This window comes from Neofelis nebulosa, chromosome 8 (genome assembly GCF_028018385.1).
Source record: "Neofelis nebulosa isolate mNeoNeb1 chromosome 8, mNeoNeb1.pri, whole genome shotgun sequence".
NCBI classification, from domain to species: Eukaryota; Metazoa; Chordata; class Mammalia; order Carnivora; family Felidae; genus Neofelis; species Neofelis nebulosa.
The window spans coordinates 142,629,219-142,652,910 of record NC_080789.1 but is presented as its reverse complement, the minus strand read 5'-3'; the positions used below and the strand labels follow the sequence as shown (position 1 = coordinate 142,652,910).

Below are 23,692 nucleotides of genomic sequence, written 5' to 3'. Positions count from 1 at the left end.
TTCTTGAACAACTACGCTTTCTTGTCAACAAGTCCCATCCATCTGGCTCTTTTTGGATGTGCCTGTGCGCTGACCATCTCTCTGAGCCCACGGCCGTCAGCTCATTAAGTGCCGCACACAAGCCTGTCGCTGGCGTTTTCTAACGGCGGCACTCATGGTGGCTGCTGCGCGTGCACGTGATCTCTGTGCTAGGCATCACCCTGACAGCGGCCCTGCCCTCTGCCCTCAGCCACTGCCGAGGGACACGCCGCGGTCGGGTAGCACAGGAGCCCCACCACCTGTGCGCTGTGCCCCTAAGGTGAAGCCTTTGTCCCCCCCCCCCCCCCCCGGGCCTGGGGCTGGTATGCGATGAGGCCAGGGGTAAGTCAGCAGAGGCTGGAGAACAGCTGGGGCTTTGGGGCTGGTCCTGCCCTGCCTGTGCCACAGAGGGAGGGGGCACTGAGGGAGCACGAGCAGCATGGAGAAGAACCGCCAGCTTTGTGTGCAGCTGACCACGGGTCCCGTCACACTGGGGCCGGCTAACCCAGTGGGCAACTGCACACACGGGGGCACAGTAACTGTTTCTAGTACTGAGTCTGGGGTGAGTCTAACACAGCAAGAGGTGACCTGTATGGGGAACAATTCCCTTAAGAACATCACAGATGGACCCAGAAGTATTCTATTTGGGATCTTTCAATGGAAGGTCACCCAGAGCATTTGGTCCGGCCAGTCTGTGGAAGCCAAAGCTTGGTGCTGCTTTACAATGCCAGCCACCTGAACTTTTACGGTTGGTCGTTAGAAAGTGGTAGTAAGAGGGCGTTAGTGGCCACTGCTCCTGGTGCACACGCTCCACTGGCCGCGGAGGTCAGAAGGCTCCCAGGGCGAAGGGGCTGTGTGCAGGAGGAGGCCAGGCTCCAGGGGCCTGCAGGAGGCTGCTGGTATCTGCTTCTGCAGCCAGATGCACAGAGGTTCTATGGGGCAGCAAGTGTTTGGGAAACTCACTATGTTTTCTAATAGCTTCAGAACACATTTATTCAGAAAATAAAAACTCCACACATCTTGTTCAGAATGACCAGTAAATATATTAATGTGGAAGGAAAGAGCAGAGAATGTGTTCGACAGATTACTGCTTCTGGGTTTGGCCTGGTGATAAGCGCGTGTACCCAAGGAAACAGTCCTGCTGAGGTCTGTTCCCAAGATGTGCTGGGAGTCTTTGTGACTCTAAAATATTGCTCTGCATGGCCCGAGTGAGCCCATCTGAGTTTGTGATATCACAGGTCAGATACACATAGTAGCCACTTTGGGCATAATTTAATTATAGCATTTGACACTGAGGACACAGTATTAGGAACCAGGCTGGATTTCTGTATTGGATGGGGGAGGGCTTTGCCAGGAAGCTGTGGGCGGGCCAACATCTCTCTCCTTCCATCAGAGCTTTCCTAGGCCCAGAGATGTCAACCTCTGGAGACGACGGATGAGAAGGGAAAGATGTGGCTAGCGGGACGGTGCCGCTGTGCACAGTCACATCGAGTGACACACGTGTCGGCCTTGGTCCAAGATACCTGACAGGGCCCACGGGCGGAGCAGCACAGGCCCGGTGAGGAAAGGAAGAAGGAGCAAGAACGACATAGTAGGCTGCACTGGGCGGTTGCCGGCGGACGAAGCCCAGCACAATCAAGCCGCTGTCCTTTCTGGTGCACACGTGAACAGAGCGGAGCACGAGGCCTGACACACCTCTGGTGAGGCCACACAGCAGGTGGCAACAGCAGTGCTTAGAACAAAACCCTGAACCCTGGAACAGAAACTCACAAGGGGCAGCAAGGAGCACCTGCCACAGACCTGTGAGGGGCAGACAGCCCTTTGCAACTACACAGAAAACGCTAGAGGGAGGCGGTGCAAACCAGTCTGAAGTATTTTCTCACAGACACAGAGCTGGAAGGCTGTAACCGGGGTGTGGCCCGGTGCCATTTCTGGGCCGGGGTCTTTCTAGGGCTTCCGTCTCCTGTCTACACGCAAGCGGACAGGCAGCTTCCGCAGATTCAGGGAGAGCAGGCATGCGTCCAAGTCTGAAGCACAGGACCGTGCGGGGAGTGATGGCCCTCCCATCTCTTCCATCCTGCCAACCTTTCCGTGTTCCCGTTCAGTAAACGGCAACAGATAACCAGCCTGCAATCCGCTCACAGGACTCAATGAACGATCTCAGGCCAATCTACCCACGAGGAAAAACTGCTCACAAGACAGTTCGGAACGTGCCTCCTTTTGGGTTCGAGAGCAGCTTCGTCAGGCCTCTGCTGGCTCCAGGACCCACCAAACGCACAAACCTACAGCTACTGGTGCTGAGCCACTTTTCACTCTTAAACACCACGTGAAGGCGCTCTGTGAGCTTGAGGAAGGGCTCCACGCTGCCGCCTCCAGGCCAGCCCCAGGCACCGTGGGCCACCGTCAACACCGCCAACCAAATGGACCAGGGAGGGAGGGAGCCCAGCTCCAGGAGGACAGGGCCCGGGGCCCCCGGCCTGCCGGAGGGCATCTGGTGTAACTGCCTCCCGTCTGAGCCTTACGGCCTGTGAAGGACCCTCACTCTGAAGTGCCTGCTCGTGCGCCTGTGTGCAGTCTGTTTTCCCCATGTGACCCTCTCGCAGACCCAATGCAAGTAAGTGACAATTTCCGGGACTCGCTCTCCAGGCGCATTGTTCTCAGGAAAACACACAATCTGTGGACTCTACGCCAAGCGTGCCCTTTTGCGGCTAAGTTATCAGCCCCGAAGGTAAAGGTCTACAATCCAAAGCCGAGGCTCTCCTGCACAGGCCCCCCGTCCATTCCCAATGCCACACAGTCTCTGTCCCGTGCCACTGCGCACACACCCGCCCACTACTCACCATTCTGTGACGCTTTTATGGGCTCTGATGACTGAGGTCTCGATGTCTATCGGGTGATACCTCATCCCCCGCAGCTCCATTGCCTCATCCAGAGCCCCCACCACATACAGGGCATCGTGGCGCTCTGTGTAGGGAACGGAAAACGTGTGTGAACTTCGCCACAAGGGTGCTAGAGCTGCTTAAAAACAAAAGTCTAAAACTACTCCTGACTGCGAGATGCAAAGGAGTGGGGCCACTGAGCGAGGGTAGCAAGCTCCTTTCTACCAGGGTCGCTGTGCTCCCAAGGAAATGGCCGGGCCAGCATGCAGTCTCCTGGGAGGGCTGCTCTCACACCTGTAACATCGCTCCGCACCTCAACACCACGGAGTAGAGTGCGTTCTCGGACCAGCTTCTGTGCACCTGCAGCAGGCCAGCCCACGTTCCTTGCAGCCCTCAGCCCCAGTGGGGCCGGCAGACATGCCCCAACCCTCAGAGTGCTCTCCCACAGCCCTAGGGTCAGGGTGCAGCAGCAGAGCCACAATTAAACCTGGTTCCCTCTGACGTCATCACATGAGGTCTAAACTCATTCTACCTCTCAGTAGGAAAAAAAGCAGAGTTTCTGATAATGCTCATAAACAAAGATTTCCTTAGCTCATGTAACCGTGAAACATCTTCTCACTCATGCAAACCTCGGACAGTGGCAACATGAGGTCAGTCCGTCTTTCCTTAAAAGCAAGGAGACACCCTCAATCTTTAGGGTGGTAAGTATATCTGAGAGTATTTGAAAGAAGCGATCGACATACAGAATACCAGAAAAGAAGTCTTTTCCAGTTTTAAGTCAAATGAGATGAGGACATTTATTTGCTGGCCTCTAACTATTACTACAGCAGGGACTCCAGTCTTTTGGGGGGGGGGCGGTCACAGAGCTGAGGACAACAGCGCTGTCCCAGCACCCCCGACCCAAATGCCACAGGGTGGGACCTATCCCACCTCCTGAGGAGGTCCTGGGAATCCCAGATAATACCCTCCAATAAAATAGCCTATGGTTTTCCCAAATTGCAAACATGATACAAACACGATGCCAAAATATTTTTGTGCTTTGCTTTCCCCCTAAATTCATGCCAGTTCAGCCAGGCTCATAGAGCTCCCGCCATGCAGCTGTGTCTGGAAGCCTTCTTGAAAGTCACCTCCTGGGGCTGGGGTCTGACAGGATCTCACCAAGAAATCTCTGCTCCCATCCTTTGAAATAACGGAGTCCTGCCTCTGTTTTGAGTAGGACTGGTAGCTGAGACCTTAATAGCAAGTAGGACTTTACATTTTCATCTTTCGTAACTTCCCTGCCTGGCACCAGCCGCCCTCAGAGGCGGGAGCAGCAGCCTCCATGCGACCAAGGCCTGAGCGTCTGGCTACCTCTCCTTCCTGACAGGCCACACTGCGTCAAGTCCTGCCGCCACCGCCCAGCTGTGGTTGCGGGCGGGCCTCGTTGGGACTGGGCGGCTGCAGGAGGGGCGGGGGCTCTGTCCACTGCACTTAGGGGCGCGGTGTCACGGGCAGGGCACACTCTGGCTCCTGTGAGAGCTCACAGGACACGACGCGCGGCTTCAGCGTGGACACTCTCACACCCGCCATCCTCTCTTCCATACTCAGCTGCTTCTTGGCTGATTTGTAGCCAGCATGTGCGAGGAGCTCCTGGGGCTGGGGTCCCAAACCCACACAAGTTCTCAGGGCCTGGGGACCTGGCTTCTCGACCCACCTGCCTGGGCTCTTACCTCCGTTTGCGTCTGTGAGCTCCGTCCTCCGCAGGAACCCCAAATAGCCCGTCCGCGCCCAGACCGTCTGCGTGTCTCCGAAACTTAACCTCGAGTTGAAGTGGTCTGACTGGAGGGACTCGTCTCCATAAATGGTGAAGTAGCCACTGGCGTTGTGGGCACTGTGAACCCAGATCTGTTCAGGAAGCAACAGAATTGGGTGAGTTCACCTGGGAACATCCCTGGGGAAGAAACTACGTGCGCAAAGCAGCAGCTGATCAAGGTGCCCTCAAGGCACGAACGAGGCCACGTGAGTCTCACGCAGGCTTCTGGGGGGAACACAGAGGCGCGAAGCAAACCACCAAGCTGTCCACCTATGGAGAAGCTCGTCAGAACAGGAAGGGTTTGAAAGGAGGCACATCAAGTGAACGATGTTGTACTAACCAGTTTCCTTGCACTTATTCAAATATAATGATTGTTTCTAAAAAGCAATTTGGAAAAATGTTGAAAACTTTTATGATGTATTTTTCCCTTTCACGTGGTTTGCACACTTTTGGGAACCTATTCCAACACAACAGCAGAAACCAAAACCGACTCAAAGAAGGAAAGGTGTGTAATATCAAGAAACAAAACAGCCTGTGTGTGTGACACTTGGGCAAATGAGAAAGAGCAACATTTTGACTCAAAGTGTGACCATGTGAGTCATGCAGAGCCATGGAAAAGACTCGAGGTTAAGCCAATTAAGTCCCTGAAACATGCATAAAACTGCATGCAATTCTGTCTCTGCAGAGAAAAGAACCAGAAGTCAGGGTCTTCTGGACTACACAGTGTTTACAGTAAAGACGTTCTGAGCTGGGTTGTTTTCATTATTTTATTACACTGAAAAATGGACGAGTGAGCGACAGTCCACCTTGTCTGCACTGTCCCGTGGCTCTCAGACACTGTGGGCACATCCACAGCCACCCAGTCAGTACGCTGAACAAACCCAACCCCAGAGTAAAGAAAAAAGCGACGCCATCGTATAAGGGCAATGAAACTTGTTCCTTCTTCTCAGACACAAAATTTCCTTGTGAAGACACGCTCCTGTTCAGAAAACCAGAGTGAAGTGGGCTCTGATGCCCGGCTGGAGCCGAGGCCACTGGCTAGACAGGAGCACAGGCTGGCACCCTCTCCAGGCACCCAGGACAGCACACTGTCCTTCCCAGTTTCATTCCTAGGAATTGACTGACTGATTGAAGTTTATTTATTTTGAGAGACACAGAGAGAGTGGTAGAGGGGCAGAGAGAGAGGAAGAGGGAGAATCTCAAGCAGGCTCCTTGCTGATGTGGGGCTCGAACCCACCAACCGTGAGATCGTGACCTGAGTCGAAACCAAGAGTCGGACGCTTGACTGGCTGAGCCCCCAGGGGCCCCAAAACAGACTCGTAAGTACAGAGTATAGACTGTGGTGCCAGAGGGGAGGCAGTGGGCAGGGGCTAAGTGGGGGGAGGGGATTGAGAGGTAAAAACCTCCAGGTGTAAAGTCAACAAATCTCGGGGATCAAAAACGCAGCACAGGGAATGTAGGCAATGGAATCGTCATCATGTTGTGTGGTGACCACACTTGTCCTGGTCAAGAGTCACATCACTGTGCTGTGCACCTGACGCTGACACGACACTGTGTGTATCAACGGTCCTTCAAGTAAACAAAGCCGCTGCACCCCTCTTCCTGGTGCCCCAGCGCAGTGGCGCAAGCACACATCACGGGTGGCTGAAGAAACGACGGTGGTGAGTCCTGGCCACTGCTCACATCCCAAATGCCTTTTCTGGTTGGGCTGCTGCTTAGCCCTTCGTGGGACTCTCTCAATCACGTGTGAAGATCAGAACTGAGGGGATAAAATACTGTACAGGTCTTACTTAGGAATCTCCTTTAAATATGTTCCTAGACGGGAGCCCGTGTGGCTCACCAGGCTTAACACCCGCAGTTGCCTAAGCATCCTATGCTTGGTTTCAGCTCAGGTCGTGATCTTGCAGTTTTGTGGGGTCGAGACCCGCATCAGGCTCTGTGCTGTCAGCATGAAGCCTGATTGAGATTCTCTCTCCCTCTCTCTCTGCCCCTCCCCTCACTCACACTCTCAAATAAATAAACTTAAAAACAAAAGAGTCTGTTTGTTGAGCAGTGGTGTTTTCAATAAGCTGTTAGCGACGGCAGCAGGTCTGTGGGCAGCTGGGGAACCTCTGTGAGGAGGGAAGCTGACCATGTGGGGCAGGTGACACGGCAGCAAGGACGTGGGCATTAGACCCAGTGCCCGTGAGGGGCTCGGCCTTGCCGAGAACAGGAGGGAAGGTAAGTGCACCGTGCCCCTTTCTGATGTCCCTCCCACTGGCTGAGTGGGGGAGGGGGTGATCTAGGGCAGCAGGAAGGGGGGTCAACCAGCGTGGGTTTCCTCCTAAATACGAGCGAATGGGTCAAGGCCACTGTTGACTTTCTGACAGAGGAAATGCCTGTCATTCCCTGAACTGCGACCATTTACTGACACTCCATGGTTCTAGGCTGTGGCCTTGTGCCCTGGGTATGTTCTCCATGGCTGTCCAGATGCGCTTCTCAGCACTAAGTCAGCAAGCGTGTGGGAAAGGCAAGAGCTAGGACGTAAGGAAACTCAGTCCACGTATGTTCACTATCCTCTGCCCTAAATGCTTTGGAGAGGGCCATTCACACTTGCTCACGGAAATCTGCTTTGCAACCCTGAACTTTGGTGACTCGTTCCAGCGGTAAAGCTTATTTCAGGTTCCTTCCCAGCCAGTGAGTGGTGACTTGAGGCTTAGCAGTGCTTCCAGGTGTTGAGGACGACCCGGCGCGTCCAGCAGGGCAGTCATTTGGTCTCAGAGGCTCCATCTCTGAGCACGCCCCGCAGCTCGCCTCCCCCGGGCGGACACCCCAGAACTCACCTCACCCAGGTGGGAGTCGCCCAACGGTCCTTTTGTTTCTGGATTGGCAATTATGATCCGAACCCCCGGGAGGATCTATGTGGCAGAGGAGAACGTTCTGGTCAGTGGACAGACAGGCAGATGCCACACTAATCAACCTTGCTGTGGCCTTTATGCCACATGCCTGTTTTCCTTTCTAAAACTGTCTAGAAAGTGGTATGGCCTTAAGTCAAAATTACATACCATAACATAATTACTGCATGACAACCGCATCTTACTGTAATTATTACTACAATGATAGTGCCTGTATTAAAGTGATCTTCACGTTAAGAATCTGGGGACACCTGGGTGGCTCAGTTGGTTAAGCATCCACTCTTGGTTTTGGCTCAGTTCATCCCATGGTTCCTGGGATTGAGCCCTGCATCAGGCTCTGCGCAGACAGCGAGAAGCCTGCTTGGGATTCTCTCTCTGTCTCTGTCTCTCTCTGACCCTCTCCCACTTGCTGTCTCTTAATAATAAGTGTAAACACTTAAAAACATTAAGAATGTGGATAGAAACATGATGACTGATACAACTTAACTCAGCATGATGCATGAAAAATAGGAATTTTCAGACATTTCAATTAACTTTTCAGTTGTGTTTAGTATCGTGCCTGACATCATGGCGCGTGAATGTGGATGAAGGGGGAGGTTTGCAGTCGGTGCTGAAATAAGGAAGTCACTCGTGGATCAAGGTTTCGGAGATGAGTGTGGACCGAAAAGTGAGGCAGGTGTGGTGGAAGGGAGCAGGGTGGTGGCCCCTGCCGTGCTGTCAGGCGTGTTCTGACCAGAGAGCCTGGACAGCCCTCTCTTTCCTCAATCATGCTTCCAACGTTCCCCTGCCTGTCACTGTCTTTTATCGTAATATTCGTAGCAACCATCTCCTTTTTTTCCATGTTTTTCCATGTTTATTTATTTTTGAGAGAGAGAGAGAGAGAGGAGACAGAGCATGAGGGGGTGAGGAGCAGAGAGACAGGGAGACACAGAATCCGAAACAGGCTCCAGGCTCCGAGCTGTCGGCACAGAGCCCCACGCGGGGCTCGAACTCACAGACCGCGAGATCGTGACCTGAGCCGAAGCCGGACGCTCAAGCAACTGAGCCACCCGGGAGCCCTGACGATCTCCTTCATAATGGAAGTTGGGCTTAGAAGCGTTTTGAATTTCACTGAAACCACATGCATCTGGAAGCAAAAGCTGATTCTGCAAATTTGGAATGAAGCCCGTGTGGGTTCAGTTAATCGGACCTTGTAGGGTTGAGCTTCAGTAAGAGCTCTTGGAACGGGTGTCCTGTCCCCTAGTCTGAAGCGTGACACGGTGGCTCTGGTCTCTGTCTCGCTCAAGGCTGAGTTAGGGCAGGTAAGCACAGGGTCCTACCATGAGAACCAACTTAGCAGCAAGAATTCTCACTGGCGCTCACACTGACACAGACGATAAAGGATCCAGAACTGACATAAGATGCTTCTGGAATTATGTCAAGTGGAGAAGAGATAGGACAACCGGGGCCAAAAATGAAAAAAGAAATCTTCGCTTTGGTGTAAATATACTTCTCACCCTCAACTTGTAAAAAAAAAAAAAAAACAAAAAAAAGACAAACAAACAAACAAAACATAACCCCTGTGGCAGGAACTACTCCTCCCCCCACCCCACCATAACCCTTCCTTGCCTGCTTTCACAGCAACCGATACCTGGGTTTATAGCGAGGCCCATGCACACTCAGAACCAATATAAGGTTTCTAACTTTTCCTTCAGCCAGTGTGACCGTGTGACCGGACTTCGGGTGGCGGTACTTAAGCGTGCACAAGGCAACTCAGAAAACTTCACCTGCATCTTTCCTTTCCTCCTTTTTCTGTTTCTTCTCCGGTTGGCCAGAATGTGAAAACAATAGCTGGAGCTAGAGCAGCCACTTTTGACCCTGAGGTACTCTTAGGAACAGAATCCATGCAAAGTAGAACAAGACAGAAAGTGCTGGAGCCCCTGGAGGTTTCATTTCTTTTTTGTGAAAGAGAAGAAAAACCCAACTTGTTTAAAATACTGTTGTTTTGAGTTTCTGTACTCATGGCCAAACCTATTGTTAAAAATATTCTAAAAAATACATTTCTTAAAATGTCAAAGCTCATACGCTAAGACTCAGGTTTATGGAGAAATACATCTTTCTTCCTTCAATACTTACTTTTCCTGATTCCATCAGGGGCAAGCTGTGAGGAGAGCCTCTTTCCACTAAACGCACTCTACAAAGAGAAAGAGAAGGTATGACTTGGCCGTGTTCTTGAGCCTGTGGTTCCCTTCCTCCATACTTAGCACCTGCCTGGTCAGTGCTGGTCAGGCTGCTGGGGAGCACTGTCCAATGCAATGCACTGTTTAGATGTCCAAGGAAAAAGTGATCCCACAGCGGACAGTAGCTGTGCTCCAGCAGGAACACGGAGAGAGACACAGGAGGGGCCACAGAGAACAGAGGCAAAGTCCCGTTCGCCAATCATGCATGACCACCGGGAAAATGATTCTGCCTTGACAGGAACCAGGACTCAACTCAGCACTTGCAGAAAAGGAAAGGCGTACGGGTTAGACTGGAGCGCCAATGAGCTGCCGGCCACGGGGATAGTGGCCCAGGTCCGCAGAGCACAGAATCTACCTTCTGAACCAGGTGCATCTGACCCCCACGAGGACTGGCCAATTTAGATGGCAAAACCTTTTAGAAAAGAAACTCTTTTCCACTAAAAAATACTTCATGGTGGTTTAATCTTAAGAACCGTGGATGACATTGGTGCTGGTCACAACCACAGCTGGCTAAACCCCCGCGGTGTTCTTTCTGCCATGGTACAAGACTGGGATGCTGTTCCTTCGCCTAGGGGGCACTTTTTGTTTACAGGGTGCCATGCTTGATACTAGGGATATTCGGGGCACAGCAGTGAGGGGTGCTGGAGGCTGTGTCTCTGTGTCCATGGAGGAGGGATGCTCACCAACCCTGAGCCACCCTCTGCGTGGTCACAGCCATCCTCCTGCTGACTGGCGCGTGCTCTGGAGACGGGAGGGGACAGGGGAGAGGGGCAGGAGGCCTCAGAGGGGACCCCTGGTCACAGTGTGGGGGCGCATGAGGCCCCCTCACAGCCGGCCTTTGCGGCACGTGCAAGTGGGATGCCACGGGGGTGGGAGGGTGGTCAGGGGCGGGGCCGGGAGGGAGAGCACCTGACCGGTGGCGGCAGCAACGCGATGATGTGCAAGAGCTCACCATCCCCAGTTCGGGTTGGACGACAGCCACTAAGATCTCTGGTGCTGGTCTTGGGAAAGGCTTTGATGCTGACGACAGCAAATGAGGGCTATCCAAGGAAAGCAGCCCAGATCTTACACACCGCTGCAACGGTTCTAGAACATGCCAACAGGCTTAATGACATGAAGCATCCAAGATAAATTACCCGATGCATCGACAGAACTGTAAGCGACAAATGCTCTCAGGACCCAGGCGGCATTGTGCTCACAGAGGCCGGGTCAGGAGGCTGGGACCGCTACCCTCAACTAAAGCCAAGCTCGTCTGAATGGTCAGGTGACGTGAACACGCCTGTGTCCAGTGGCTGGCCGCACAACTGTGGCTTCTGGATGTCAGCAACGAGCTACAGACGGAGAAAGGTGCAGGGACAGGAGGCTGACCTGGGTGGGAAATTGTGAGTCGTGTGGCTGGGGAAAGACAGAATAAAGGAGCAGGGGCCCAGAGGGGGTGGGCTTGGCATGAGGTCCCACCACCACACAGCCCGGTCTCCGCGCAAGCAGGGCTGCTGCCGTCTGGCTGGGGGTGGGCGGTGGGCCCGCGATGCGGCCGGGCTTCCCCACAGCCCAGCGGGTCAGGCTGGGCAGCAAAACTCCTAGCCAAAAGTTAGGGCTGTTTTGGACACACTCCCACTCTGCCAGCTGTCCACGCAAAGCCAGCACAACCTTAGGACGTGGGAAACCCCTGTCAGGCATTTTGGATGTATCCAGCAGCTGTGACTGCTCCATTAGGAGGGTGAGGACCCTGGACAGGGCACCTAGAGTCACAAATTGAGCCAGACGCTTGAAACAAGGAAACAAGAGCAATGTCCCCGGACTGTGCAATTTGGTGCCCAGGATGTCCATGGCTTTTCCTTCTCTCCCTCCATGCAGGCTTCTACCTCGGCCTGTGCCTGGACAATCTAGGGCGAGATGACACGGGCGTGGGTCTCCTCCAGCCAGTGGGGCTCCTGGCCACGTGCATGCTGGCTGGCATCTGCTTTGCCAGACGGTGGCCTCCTTGGCCCTCTTCCTGCTTGAAGAGTTTACACGTGTCCTGTCCTTCCCTGTATGGCCCTCAGCCTCTGAGAAAGCAGGCATTTCTTCTCAAATGTGGAAGAGAGGAGGATCTATCACGAGGAATTTCTTCTCTGGCCTTTGTTAGAGCTTCCCAGGAATGCAGGAATGGGGTGCTGGAATCACTCAGGGTTGCTCTGCTGTGAAAAAGTTACAGATCCTACTGGCAAATGCCACAGAGGATGGTCCTACATCCACATGAAAAATATCCAGAGAGTAAAATGAAAAATAAAACAGCCTTACGGAAAAAGGCAAGCTGTGTCCTCAAAGAGCCGGAATGCACATCTGCAGCCCATGGAAGGAGGAATCTTCCCCGCTTGTAAGAGAGATGCTGATACCGAGCGCAGGACGGGCTGCAGGGCGACAGCGGGCACCCGGGCGAAGCCCTGCTTGGCCTGACCTTCCCAGGGTGGGAGGGTGCTGCTCACAGGTCGGGTGAACTCCGTACATCCTGTGCACCTGCCAGGCAGGGTCCGTGAGATGCCCTGGGTGCTGTGCCACCATCAGAACCGCTCTCTGGAAGCAGCCTGGATGGTCACAGCCAGACTGCAGCTCCCGTGGGAGGCTGCAAAGGTGGGCGCCCTGCCCGAGAGTGGGCTTGGCTCCGTCCCACAGTGAAGTGAGATGGTAAACGGAACCCTGTCTCCCGGGAGGTTACAGAGAGACCGAGCCTATGATCAGATCATTCTCCGGGGGACTCGCGTGGACGTGGCAGAATCTGTCTGACACAATTCAGGACCTGATTAAACCTGTCAGCCCTGGGACCAGGATTTTCCGCCCCTTCCCTTGCTGCCCCCTGTCCACTGCTGCTGGCCGTCAGCGCACCTGCTTCCCCACCCCCCTCCAGCCTGCTGTGCGGCGTCAGGAAGGGCCTGCCTCCGACGCTTCCAAACTCAAGCACCAACCCTGGACTTCCGGAAACATGTTTTTCCCCCGAGGCTGTTAATACGGACTTGAAGTTTAGGCTTTCGCTAGAAAAGAAGAAACAGCAAGGTAGAAAGTTCACGTGGGGAGACCGGTCACTCCCTACACAATCCCTCCCTTGTGCGCTGTCCTTACTCCCATCTGAACCTCACCCTGCACAGCTGCAGCCACCAGAGTGACGTCAAGGAGCTACAGACACAGGGTGCTGAAGCAGGAGGTCCGTCTGCAAAGGGCTCCTTCCTCTGGCCTTGTGGAAAAGGCTGGGGGGAGGGGCTGCTGCAACCTCACCACCCCCCAGCACGCTGCCCCCTCCTCTCCCTGACACAGGGTGACAAACCACGACTGTCACCCAGGGGAGGTGAGCACCTCCACTTGCACAGCTACCGTCACCCGCTGGCAGGGTGCCCATCACACCACCGGCTCAGGAGACGGGAAACAATCGAGAAATCACACTATCTGTCCCTATAAGGATGACGGCAGCTGCCACCGCTGCTGCCAGAAATGTCACTTCGGGAACACGGACGAGCCCAGTGCAGATGTGTCCCGAGGGGGGACAGACAGAGGCTGAGGGTGGGTACCCGTCCCTGCCAGCTGTGCCGCTGCCCGGCCCCGGCCACCCGGGGAGGTCTCCGTGACCTGGAGGGTGTGCAGCATCCACACCTCCCAATACCACGACCCGCTCTGCCACAACAGCCAGAGGAGGAAACGGGACCCCGGGTCTGCCCCCCACACCTAGCACGCCACAGACGCACAGCTGCAAACTGGCGGCCTTCCAGGCCCACGTCTACATGGCAGCATCTTCCAAAACAGCCTGAAGCATCTGAAAGACGGACTATAAGGCCACTGGCACAAATTTTTCAGAATCCCAGGAGAGGGAGGGGAAGTTCCAAAACACGGGATGTCATGCATGTTCCGAACCCTGGCTTCAGTGACCCGAGGTGCTAGGGTTGGATTTTGTCCCCAGCTTCCCGGCAGCTGGGGCAAAGGGAGGAAAAATGAGACAAGTCTCACGGTCGGTCGAAGTCTGGATTCTAACAGTGTGGTGCTTCCTGAGCTGCTGGTGAAGCCCTACCAGAGAGGACCACTAGGGGCACGAGGAAACCCCCAACAGAAGGGGCATCACGGTCATGCCCCCACAGGAGCGAGGCAACAGAACACTCCCCAAGCACTGCTGCCCCTAACGGAAGCTCTGCCCCGGAACCCGCGCTCAGAGCTCCGGGTCACACATAGCCCACGGCACTGCCACCAAGCCAGCAGTGGCAGGGGTGACGTGGAAGCCCAAAACCGCGTAAAGCCACCCAAAATGAGTGACACCAGGCACAACAAAAGACGTGTTTATCTAACACAGCCACAGGACAAAGCAGTACCGAGCGTCCCAGGTGCCCCTTCTACAATCACGGGTCTAACACGCTCCTGCCCCCAAGGTCCCCTGCCACCACTGGGCCCAGACATTGGTCAGTGCAGTTCCTCGTCTCTCCCTCAGGCTGACGGGAGCCCAGACTCCTCCTCTTCTGGTGGGTCTGTCAGCGGACACCCCAGCCGGAGGTGCGGGCCAAGACCCCGTGTCCGCTCATAAGGCTTTGATGGCAAAGTCATCTGAGGTAATTAACATGTTTCGACAGCAGTGTTTGATGCACAGGAAACCTGAAGGAACAGCTCAGCCTCTCTCTCTGGGCCCCCAGCAACGACCGCGGTCCTGGACACACAAACGCGCTGCGGTCTGGGAGCCAAACCAGCCCACGTTTCCTCAGCTTCTGGCTGACGACTGTCTTCTGGACCCCACAGGACAGCTGGCTCCCACGTCTCCTTAGCTCGTCCCAGCTGCTGCAGTTTCTCAGAACATCCTCGTGTTCCACGACCTTGGTAGTTGTGGGGGCAGGGGCAAGGTGCTGTGCAGCGCATCTGGCATTTCTCATGGGGTTACACCACGGTTGTGAGCTGGGGGAGGAAGCGCTCTCATCACGGGACACCCTCACCCGTGCCGACCCCGACCTGCCACGGGCTGCCAGGTGCCTCACCGAGCGCCACTCCCCATCCTCCCCACCGTCTAGGGAAAGATGTTGCTCTGCGTGCCCACATGGGCCTCGAGGGGGCTCACGACTCCCACTGCCACTGGGCAAGCTCACACCCCAGGAACATGGACTTAAGACAGGCTGTCCTTCTAACACAGGAAGTGCAAGAAGCTCAGGGCTGCGGGCTGGTAATGTGCCCCCAGGGAGACACAGAGATGTCTGCATGGAACTGGGCGCTGAGAGGCACCGGGCAATGTGGGAGTCCCTCCGGCTGTTCTGGAGTTTGCTTCTACGCCCCACTGGACACCTCTGGTCCCTTTCTTCGTCGATCCGCGTCTGTCAGAAGTGGTTCTGGTTCTGCTCCCTCCCACAGTAAGGGGTTAGTTAACTTACGTGCACCCTTCCCTTTTGAGAAAAGAGTGACCTGAAAAATCATTCCTGGACTTCATACGTTAAGAGTTTTGTTTTGAAAACTTTTTCTCTTTGAAAGTTATTTCAAAATGGTGGAAAACTTACAAAAATGAAAACAGTACAAAGAACTGTTTTAATATCCCTTACTCAGATTCACCCATTTTACTAGCATTTTACTCATTTGCTTAACCATTTGTGTGCTCTCTGCCCTGCTCGCTCGCTCTCTCTCTCACTCACACACACATGCACACACGACCCTTTCCTGCTAAGTACTTTAGTGTGCATTTCCTACAACGATGGATATTCTCATACACAGTCACAGGACAGTTGCCAACTTAAGAACGTTAACATTGATCTGATATTTTCATCTGCGGTCCCCATTCCCATTTTGTCCATTAGCCCAATAATGGCCATTACAGTACTTCCTGCGCCCCCACCCCCTCCCCAAGTATAGGACCTGCTCAGCACCACATTTTGCATTTGGTTGTAATGTCTCTTTAACCTCCATCAACGAGGAACATTTCCAAGCCCTTTCTGTCTTTATGAAATTGACATTTATAAAGAACACAGCCCCTGCCTTTTAAAAATGTCATTTAAAACCTTTTAACTTGGGGCGCCTGGGTGGCGCAGTCGGTTAAGCGTCCGACTTCAGCCAGGTCACGATCTCGCGGTCCGTGAGTTCGAGCCCCGCGTCAGGCTCTGGGCTGATGGCTCGGAGCCTGGAGCCTGTTTCCGACTCTGTGTCTCCCTCTCTCTCTCTGCCCCTCCCCCGTTCATGCTCTGTCTCTCTCTGTCCCAAAAATAAATAAAAAAAAATAAATAAATAAAAAATAAAAAAATAAAATAAAATAAAACCTTTTAACTCAAGATGGAACACATACCTGAATGCAAGAGGTAAAAGTATAAAAATGTTACAATAAAACAGAGAGAGTAAAAGTTTTACAACATCGGGTTTGATAAAAAGAAAAAAAAAAAAAGAAAAATCCCACGACACCAAGAGCACAGGCGGCAAAAGATGGATAAATTGGGCCACATCAAAATTAAAAGCTCTGTGACTGATAAAGTCAGCAGAACGAAAGGCGACTCATGGAATGGCACAAAATATGTGCAAGTCGTTTATCTGATAAGGGACTAATATCCAGAATATAAAGAAGTCCTACCACTCGAAAGTAAGATAATTTAATCAAGTTAGGCAAAGGACTGGAACAGACGTTTCTTCAAAGGAGACACGTGAATGGCCAAGAAGCACGAGAAGATGCTCAACATCACTGGTCATCAGGGAAATGCAAATCACAAGTACAACGAGATACCGCTTCACACCCACGGGGGTGGCTACCCTATCAAAACAGGAACACTAACTGGCATTGGCGAGGATGCAGACACTGCTGGTGGGAACGTAAAATGGTGCAGCCACTGTGGAAAACGGCCTGGTGGTTCCCTGAAAAGGTAAAGATAGGACTACCCAACGACCCAGCAGTTCCACTTCTGAGTCTATACTTAAAACGTTTGCAAGGAGAGTCTAGGAGAGGTAACTGCACACCCGTGTTTACGGCAGCTTCACTCACAACAGCAGACAGGTGGAAACCACCCAAGTGCCCACCAGTGGATGACGGATCAGCAAAACATGGTCCATCCCTACAATGGAACGCTATTCACCCTTAAGACACAAGGAATTCTGACACATGCTATGACACGGATGGGCCTTGAGGACATGCTGGGGAATGTGGTCAAAAAGATGTGACCACTCGTTGACCTGTGAGCTCGACCCGGGCACTCAGAGGCTTTTCACCCCTCCTCTGTCTTTGGAATGCGGGTCCCACGTGCCTTTCCTGCTCCCAGTGGCTGTTCCAAGGACATGGCCTTGGATGGTGACATGGTGCTGGGAATATGACTGAACTCAGTTGGGGCCTCTCTATAATCTTTTAAGATCTGGTGGGCAGATGTGGGGATGCATTCGTCTGGCTGTCACCCAAGACAAGCCTCGAGGGGAATTCCCATGCTCCTTATAACTGCCACCTCCCTCACCCCCCTGGAGGGGCATCATCTTCCCTCGGGCCGTGCTGGGTTGCACCTGGGAAGCTCCTGGGAGGGTTGTACACAACAGACACTATGCTCAGTAGAATAAGCCAGTCGCAGAAGGACAGACACCGTGTGATTCCACATGTGAGGTACGCGGAGCAGTCTAATTCACAAAGACAGAAAGTAGAATGGGGGGTGCTGGGGCTGGGGGCAGGGGAGTCAGTGCTTCATGGGGACGGAGCTCCGGTTTGGGAAGAAGAAGAAGTTCTGGAGGCGGATGGTGGGGAAGGGTGCACAGCAACGTGGACGTACTTAATGCAGCTGAACTGTGCACCTGAAGGTGGTACGAGGGTAGGTTTTCAGGTAAAATTTAATCATTTGGACATTATTTTGGGGACTCTAATTCGTCGGGTTCTCAACAGGGCTATGCTTGTCTGTCTGGAGGATCCTGTCTGGAGGTCCATCAGTCCACCTGGCTCCCCCGGGGTCTGTTCTGAGCTTGTCAGTTGTCCCTTTAAGCAGAATGTTCCAGCACACAAGGACGAAGGCAAGAGCACTCACCAAGTTGCACGCCTGCTTGCAGTTTTCTGTAAAATCACAGGTAAGCAGGAGGCGTGGGAGGAGGTCACATGTCACTTCAACAAGCTGACCACGAACAAATCCCATCATTTCGTGGCGCCTGTCACACACCCAGCCCTCAGCTCTGGCCCCGTGGTCCCTGTACCAGCCCTGAGCAGTGGTTGGGCCTGCGTCTGAGCAAGCAGCCAGGTTTTCCTCCACAAAAAGACTATCAAAGAATGAGTTTACTGAAGCAAAGAGATGCCTCACTTCTAAGAAAAAGTATCTAGGATTCATTCCTTTTAAAATAACTTTCACTTTCTAATGAGACAGTGACTGAGTCTCTAATGAGACTGAGGCAGTAATAGGACAGCCACGTGTGAAAGAATTAGGTGGATGCCCTTGGCTTTAACATGGACATGTGAAACATATTAAGATCCTATCATCAAATGGCATCCAAACATTTTGTTATGGTGGTTATTTTGTTAACAGTGAGAGCAGGGTAACTTAGCAGGATATAAAGACACAGGTTGAATGAGCAGGCCAGGAAGAAAGAAAGAGGGTTTTCACAGGCCTGTATTTTTCCACACCTACCAAAACACACTACTGGCCATTTAATTAAATAACACGGCATGTGTGTGTACATTAACACGATGAGGAGGGAAGAGAGGACAAGGAGGTGACGGGGTGCTCACCTAACGGGGGACAGCCGGCATTTCCTTCTGAGCAGTTCGTCTAAGGGAGCAGGTACAGTAAGAACAGAGTCCCCACCCTTTGCGGGGGTTCTGCCGGACCCTTTCTCCTTCTCGAGGCCTGAGATCATGACCACGCGTGAGGGGGCCTTACCCACGCCACAGAACTCCTACCAGCTGGCAGTGACGGACCCCCTGCATGGCATGCCCAGGAGGGGCTCAAGGCACTCTGGCCATGCGGGCTCACAGCTCACGAGTAATCGGGAGACTGTGAACAACTTCTTCTGGAAAAAGAAACTGCAGGAGGCAGCTCTCTGCAGTGGGAGATTTCCCCCATGGAACAGGCAGGAAGTGAACTGAGTCCCTCAACTGTCAGAGAAGAAACACAGCGCTGGTAACACGGTGGCTGTGAGAACAGATGTCTGCTTTTAGGGCAGGGTGGCCAGATTTAGCATATAAAAATACAGGACACTTGGTTAAATGTGAATTTCAGATCAACAATGATTTTTAGAATACATGTCTATCCATGCATATTTGGGACATACTTGTCCTAAAAAAATTATTCCTCTTTTATCTGAAATTCGAATCTAACTGGCTGTCCTGTATTTTATGTGCAACTCCAATTTACAGGATTTGGTGGTGGTCTTCAGGATAAGATTTAATGAATAAGCCCGTGGAACAAAAACTAGTCATTATGTTACTTTTTTTTAATTTGTATTTAATTATTTAAATTTGGTCTTTACTGAAAAAAGACCACAGAACAGTTTCTCAGAAGAACCTAAAATGTTCTAGAAAAGTAAAGGAACATTTAATCAGAACTCAACAGTGTGTTGAATTGCAGAAGGGACTCAAAAATCTGTCCCAATCATTCAGAACTGGGTGGGAAGGGGAGGCCAGAAAGAGGGCTGGAACTGGCATGTTCCTCCGGAACTCCCTCCCTCATGCTGGGGACGAGGGCCCAGGAGGTTCAGGGACTGGGTCTCAGGTCACACTTCCAGGTGGTGGCAGAACTGTGCCCAGGTCTCAGTGCCTCAGTTTGTGGTTCCTCCTTTTCCTCTCAGGATCTCCTGACGGGACAGCAGGTGTCATAACGGGGTGCAAAGAGCAGAAACAGCACTGGGTTTAAAAGGGGTACAGTCTCTAAGGGATGATGGATGGGGGAAAGAAAATAAAGAAAGCAGTCAAGGGGAGGAGCCTGCCTCCCCCATCTCCTGAAGTTTCCTTAGTGCGAGGCTGGGATGCTGCCCTGCCTCCCACACCTGCCCAGGGCCTCCTCAGATATGGCTTTGGGGCTCTCTGCCTGCACACCCAGCCCAGAAGGAGATTTCGAGAGGCTGTGTACATTGGGTTGGACTCTGAAGAGAGGAGGAGACAAAAGGGAATAATGTCTTTTTTTTTTTTTTAACGTTTATTTTTGAGACAGAGAGAGACAGAGCATGAATGGGGGAGGGTCTGAGAGAGAGGGAGACACAGAATCCGAAACAGGCTCCAGGATCTGAGCGGTCAGCAGAGAGCCCAACGCGGGGCTCGAACTCACGGACGGCGAGATCGTGACCTGAGCTGAAGTCGGACACTTAACTGACTGAGCCACCCAGGCGCCCCGGGAATAATGTCTTTTTAAGGAAGCCACAAACTCCAGAGAAGATTTTGGCCTTACAGGGTAGATGGAGACTGGAAATTCACCCCGAAATTACCATGTAAGGGACACTTTGCAAAGTGTGAACTCTTCTTTTTTTTATCCAGTTATCTCCAGAGGTAAAGTCGTCTGATTTTCAAGAATACTCCGTAAGAAGTATTTCAGGAATGCACAAAACCCACACCACAACTCTGATCAATTAGATCTTCGATTATGAAGCAGCCACTTAGTTGGCTAAACAATGAATTCAAAGAGCGTGCGCCTGCCTGAAGACAGCCAGAAGCAGAAATAAGGGTGGACGATACATACTAGTAGGTGAAAAAGCCAATCTGTAACTACATATACAAGCTCCTATCTATCTATACACCCTCAAGAACGATACGTTGTTTACACGGATGAAATTATTTGATCATCACAATGCTTCTACGATGTAGGTACCCTTGTTTCTGTGTGACACGCAGGGAACAGAACACAAAGAACACACGTGCTCAGGCTCACCTGCCACAAGGGGTGGCCACGAACCCAGGAGGAACAGGTCCTGCGTCCAATCGAACGGCAGGGAAACTACTGTGTCATCTGCTTCCAGGCAGAACCTCTGGGGTTAGCTCAGTCCACAAAGGGTCTGGGCAAGTCAGGTGCCCGGCACACCTCCTGGACAGCCACAGAGGACCGTGGGACCAGAAATCAGAGATTCAGTAAGAAGTGTAACGTGAGGTTCCGCGAAGAAGCTCACGCCAATCATACCAGGAGCCAATCAAAAGAAGGGTCTCATTCCAGCTGGTCTGTCTTCATCCAGCCCCCTCCTGCCACAGACTGAGTCAAAAGCTCACCTGTGCACTTCTGTTCTGTGCCTACTTCCCACGGGATCCTGACCCTTGGTTAACCACTGACCAGGGATTAATGGACTATCCTTGCTTTCCTGAGACTTAGCACTTCGGGTTGGGAGGAGTAAGGAAGCTAAGAAAGCTTTATGATAACATTGTATCCATAAGATGAAACTCCTAAAACTATTACTTTAAGTGCTGAAAAATCCCCCCCCACCGTCCTATCTCAAGTCTGCAAAATCCAAGTGCTTAAGATCCAATTAGAGGTGACTGAGAGACCATGAATTCATCTCACATGAACATATTAGAAACAATATTTTAAAAACACTTTTAAGTAGTCCCAAAGCCATGCCATCATTTCCCTTGTGCACAGTGGAACTAAATTTGTTCCAGAAGTAGGAGCAGGATTATCCTTGCCACTTGAGGCAAAAATGTTCTCCATGGTGACCTCCCAAACACTGTGGTTCATAGAAAACAATGGGAATTAAAAACAGAGGCAGAGGAACGCCTGGGGGGCTCAGCTGGTTAAATGTCCGACTTCAGCTCAGGTCATGATCTCACAGTTCCTGAGTTCGAGCCCCGCATCAGGCTCTGCGCTGACAGCTCAGAGCCTGGAGCCTGCTTCGGATTGTTGTCTCCCTCTCTCTGCCCTTCCCCTGCTTGTTCTCTCTCTCTCTCTCTCTCTCTCTCTCTCTCTCAAAACTAAACATTAAAAAAATCAAAATAAATAAAAAAATAGACACAGAAAGTCCAGTACAAATCAAATCAATTTGGGAAATCTATTTGATCACAGGTTTCCACAATGTGGCTGTCCTTTGTCACCTGTCTTTCCATGCGTGCATATGCGAATGCAGTCTCTTTCTGGGGATACTGCACTTAACACGCTGACAGGCTAACCCTCTCCAAGTTAATTAGATCATAATTATGTAGGTGCCCTGGGGCTCCCAGTGAGTGTTCTAGAGCAGCAGGAAGAGTAATTAATCCCACAACTGAACCTTCATACAGAGGAAGTCAGGACAAGAGCCCCATTTTTTTTTTTTTTTACACTAATGGTGACAAGACAGAGAGTCAATATTTTCAAAGCTCTGCTTCACCTGCGCCCCGCCGGGACCCCCGGTCACCCTGGTGCTGTGGCCCCACGGGTCCCCGGGAAGGCTGGCTTTACCACACCCCCTCTGAGCACAGGGACACTGAGGTCACAGGGCCTGCCCAGAGGTGGACCCCGTCCACTTGGACCGCAGAGCCTCTCCGTGTCGCCATCAGCTGCGGCGCAGGGCACACGTGTTACATGTTGAAAGAGGTCAGAAGTGAGGCTAGAGACTTGACGCTGGAGGACAGCTTCTCTAGGGAATATTCAGGGTTGATGGTGTTTGAGTTGCACTGGACTTGAAAGGCGGGGGTTGGCGTGGAGCCCGGAGGCCCCGGGGGCACGGCTCACCGCACAGGAGGAGAATCGGCCCAGGAGGCAGGAACCTGACAGGTGACGGGGAGGTGCCACGGAGGTTTTCTGCTTCAGAGAAGCAGGGCCCGGGCGGCACCCTGACCGGCCCACAGCCTGGCTGGAAGGTCGATTACAGGTCACAGGTCGTGGGAAGTCGGCCCTCGGGAAGAGGCAGCGAAGGACCCCGAGAAAGCGCCCGCAGGGAGGCTCTGGGGACAGGCCTCGCTGCAGGAGTGGCTCCGTCAGGTTCCAGGGCCTCTTGGCTTTGGTTTCCGGAAGTCAAATGCGGAAAGAGGGGCAGGGGAGCTCAGTCCAGCACAAAACTTTTGGGGTCTGAAGACCTCCCTCAGCTCTGGGCCACCTGTGTCTTTGGATGGCAGGGGAGAGAGGCGAGGACGTGAGACAGCGTGACTGGCGGGCGGGCGGCCAAACCAGAGCGACAAGTGTGCAGCCCTGGGCTCTCCTGGGAGCGGCCTGGGCAGGGCATACGCGGGCGCCTCCGGTGCATCCTGACCCCGGCAGCCAGCTGGGCGCCCCGACACGAATCCACATGACCACGGGCCATGGTGATCAGCAGCACCACCCAGTTCTCTCTGTAACGTGCGACTGCCAGCAGGTTCACGAGGACGTTTCCCTCGTTTTCAGATGACCTCATCAGAGAAAAGCACCTGAGATTACAGGTTAGGACAGAAGTGTCACTTAAGAGGCCGCCGGACTCCAGGGTCGGAGAGCCGGTAAGTCTCCACGGAGCGCTTCCTGCATCTGAGGCGCCCCCCACCCTCCTCAGCCACGCCCCCACTCCTGATTCCACCTCATGTTGCCTCGTGGCACGTTTCCTCCACGGAAAGATATGCCGAGGACCTTGGAAGGCAAGGTCACGGGCACTGCAGGGAGTGCCTACCGTTCTGCTCTTCTCCAGGAAAGAAAACTCAGCCCCCGAGTCCCACCACCCCTGATGCTCTGGGACCTGTGGACACAAGATGACAGCCTCTGCTCTGATGGCTCCGTGACTGCAGGCCACCCTCCTGGGGGAAAGGGCCGTGGTTTGACCCAGGTGTTTGCTCCCCGTGTGTTTCGAGCTCCAGGCCACACACAAAACGGTGTGTTACTCAAACAGGGATTCTTGGACGAGCCCCCGTCCAAGAAGGTATAAGAGGCATAATAATATCACAATATTATTTCCAGGTTACTTTTCTAGGGGGGAAAGTCTATTTGTCCTAAAGCCCAGAAGTTACTACGTGAAAACGTGTATATGCCCTTGGAGCAAGTTACGTGAACGCTTCGAAGCCAAGTTTCTGAACCATGAAGATGCTCCAGATGAGACTTCGTGGCG

At 52.8% G+C, this 23,692-nt stretch overlaps 1 protein-coding gene across 10 annotated transcripts in view; it reads right to left on the bottom strand.

The window, feature by feature from the left end:
• The window catches only part of DIP2C (disco interacting protein 2 homolog C), a 416,980-nt gene that overhangs the window by 3,145 nt on the left and 390,143 nt on the right, over nt 1-23,692 (bottom strand). For 8 of the 10 annotated variants that reach the window (XM_058682051.1, XM_058682054.1, XM_058682050.1 and 5 more), the window contains 4 exons: nt 9,699-9,756; nt 7,512-7,586; nt 4,607-4,781; nt 2,859-2,982 (listed from right to left, as the gene is read on the bottom strand). In XM_058682051.1, coding sequence (XP_058538034.1) covers nt 2,859-2,982; nt 4,607-4,781; nt 7,512-7,586; nt 9,699-9,756 — 432 coding nt within the window. Of the gene's footprint in view, nt 1-2,858; nt 2,983-4,606; nt 4,782-7,511; nt 7,587-9,698; nt 9,757-19,110; nt 19,526-23,692 lie in introns of those variants that run through there. The other 2 variants (XM_058682059.1, XM_058682058.1) reach the window with 2 other exon arrangements.